Source organism: Mastomys coucha, unplaced genomic scaffold, assembly GCF_008632895.1.
Source record: "Mastomys coucha isolate ucsf_1 unplaced genomic scaffold, UCSF_Mcou_1 pScaffold15, whole genome shotgun sequence".
Taxonomy (NCBI): domain Eukaryota; kingdom Metazoa; phylum Chordata; class Mammalia; order Rodentia; family Muridae; genus Mastomys; species Mastomys coucha.
This window is the reverse complement of record NW_022196897.1, coordinates 105,449,249-105,451,990: the sequence shown is the minus strand read 5'-3', so window position 1 is coordinate 105,451,990 and position 2,742 is coordinate 105,449,249. Positions and strand designations below refer to the sequence as shown.

The window sequence follows — 2,742 nt, the reverse complement described above, 5'->3', positions numbered from 1 at the left end:
TCTCTCTCTCTCTCTCCCTCCCTCCCTCCCTCCCTCCCTCCTTCCCCCTCTCTCTTTCTCTCCTTTTTGGTTGTTTTGATATAAGGTCTTTCTGGACAGCCCCAGTCAACTTGGTTCTATGTGGCCTCAACTTCATAGCAATCCTCCTGCCTCAGTTTTCCTGAGTGTTGGGATTACTCGAGTGTACTATCACACATGGATTTGGGCTCTACTTTTTCTTCTTTTCTTTTCCTCTCTGTTTCTTTTTATTTTTGAAATATGGGTGGTTTGTCTGCATGTATGTCTGTGCACCACTTGCATGCCCTGGGGCCCAACAAGGCCAGAAAGGGGCATCAGATCCCTTACACCTGAAGTTAAAGATGGTTGTGAGCTACCATGTGGGTGCTGGGAATGAAACCCAGGTCCTCAAGAAGAGCAGCCAGTGCTTTTACTTCTCAGTCATCTTTCCAGGTATCATTTCTTTCTTTCTTCCTTCCTCCCTTCCTTCCTTCTTTCTTGTACTGAGTAATTAAATCTAAGTTCTCCCATGTATTAACAAGCGCTCGGTAACTACATCCCCAGCCCATGTTTTAAATGCCCAGGCTGTCTGTGATCTCAGTCTGTGGACTAGGCCTTGGATTTACAATCCTGCCTCAGCCTTCTTCTTTTTGTTTTATATTTTTTAATATTTATTTATTATTACATGTAAGTACACTGTAGCTGTCTTCAGACATGCCAGAAGAGGGTGTCAGATCTCATTACAGATGGTTGTGAGCCACCATGTGGTTGCTGCTGAGCATGGGGTTGCTCAGGACCTTCCGAAGAGCAGTTGGTGCTCTTACCCGATGAGCCATCTCACCAGCCCCTTCTTCTTCTTCTTCTTCTTCTTCCTTCTTCCTTCTTCTTCTTCTTCTTCTTCTTCTTCTTCTTCTTCTTCTTCTTCTTCTTCCTCTTCCTCTTCCTCTTCCTCTTCCTCTTCCTCTTCTTCTTCTTCTTCTTTTTTGATTTTCTAGACAGGGTTTCTCTGTATAGTCCTGGTTGTCCTGGAACTCACTCTATAGACCAGGCTGGCCTCGAACTCTGAAATCTGCCTACCTCTGCCTCCCAAGTGCTGGGATTAAAGGCATGTACCACCACTGCCCAGCCTGCCTCAGCCTTCTAAGCAGCCAGATCTCAGGCCTTAGAACTCTAAAGAAAATCCTCTCTTTGTTCCCACCACGAACTTTAAGAATCCATTCATTAATCTCAGTGGTCCTCATTTTCAGTTTCTGACTCTCCAAGAAGCCATGGAGCAGTTTCATGAACTGTCTGAACTATGGGATGTGTTATAGGAGTATAGGGGTGATCCAACTCCTCTTACCTAAAAGTTGTTTCTTATCATCCACATTTGTATTTCTGGCTGAAGGGAAAAGCAAGGACCCCTTCCAGGGGCTCTGCTTCCTCAGGGCCTGGCTGAGCAACAGTCTTGCACACCTATGGAAGCCTTTGGATCCTGCTCCTGACCCTCCTCTCACCCTTGGCAGGTGTCCGGCGCAGCCCTGATGAACTCAAGGCTGGGCAGGTGGATCTCACAGGGTTTGCCTCCCCCTACTTCCTGTACAACATGACCTACAAGAATGAAGATTTCGACCGGTTGCTTCAGCTCTCTGACTACAACGTTCGGAACAACCAGGGTACTATCCTGCAGGCCCTGAAGACAGTTCTGAAACGGAGGGCTTCAGGGACCAGGCCACTGAGAGTGAAGACGTGAGGCTTCTCAGGGTGTCTCTGAGGCTCTGAAGAACACACGATGACCCACCATCTTCTAAGGGCTTAACTCAGCCTGCAGCTAGTCACAGCCGCAGTCCCTCTGGCTGGAGCTCCCAGTTCTCCAAGTCCTGGGCTTCCACTGCAGCTGGTCTTGCTGCCCAGAGAGGGCTGTACCCCACCCACCATTCTCCCCTGTGTTTCCAGCTGGTCTGAGAGGAGTTGACCAGTAAGTACATAAGATACCTGAGCACAGCAGGCTGTTCATTGCTTATGGAAATCTTGTTAGTTTTTGTAGTCTGAACTTGAATCCTGCAATGTTCAACTGACTGGCTTAAATACTTTTTGGTGGACTCTTCAGGATATTCAGTTATGGATCTTGCGATCTACAAAAGAGATGGTCTTCCTTCCTCCTTCCTGATTTGAATGCATTTTATTTCTTTTTCTGACTGAATTGCCCTGACTAGAAACCCGGACATTTTGTTCAACCAACACGGCAGGAGCAGCCATCCTTGTTTTTTTCCCTAGTATGGAAGGAAAGAAGGCATCAGGCTTCCTACTGTTTTGCTGTTCAATCTTACGTGGTTTGGGGTTTTGTCAGATTGAAAACGTTCTGTTCTGGCCCTAGTTTGTTGTGTGGTTTTGTTGTTGTTTATACCATAAAAAGGTATTGAATGTTGTCACGAAATTTTTGTGTCTTTTGGAATACTTATGTGATTTTGTTTTTATTTTTATGTTTTGTTTTTTTATCTTTTATTTTTATTTTTATTTATTTAATGTACAAGTTGCTCTGTCTGCATGTATACCCACATACCAGAAGAGGGCATCACATAGTCATAGGTCATAGTCTCACTCTCATCCCTGGCTGGCCTGGATCTCACTATATAGACCTGAATGGCCTCAGACTCACAGGGATCTGCCTGCCTGTGCCTCTTCGAGTGCTGGGATTAAAAGCATGAGCTGCCATGTGAGCCTTTCCCTATATTCTATCCACACACCTCACTCCATTTACTGATT

General features: G+C 45.7%; 1 protein-coding gene across 1 annotated transcript in view; it reads left to right on the top strand.

The window, feature by feature from the left end:
* Positions 1–2,413, top strand: part of Pla2g4d (phospholipase A2 group IVD) — a 22,474-nt gene extending 20,061 nt beyond the window's left edge. The window contains exon 20 of the mRNA XM_031371603.1: positions 1,503–2,413. Coding sequence (XP_031227463.1) covers positions 1,503–1,729 — 227 coding nt within the window. The 3' untranslated portion in view covers positions 1,730–2,413. The remainder of the gene's footprint in view (positions 1–1,502) is intronic.
* Positions 2,414–2,742: the final 329 nt, after the last annotated feature.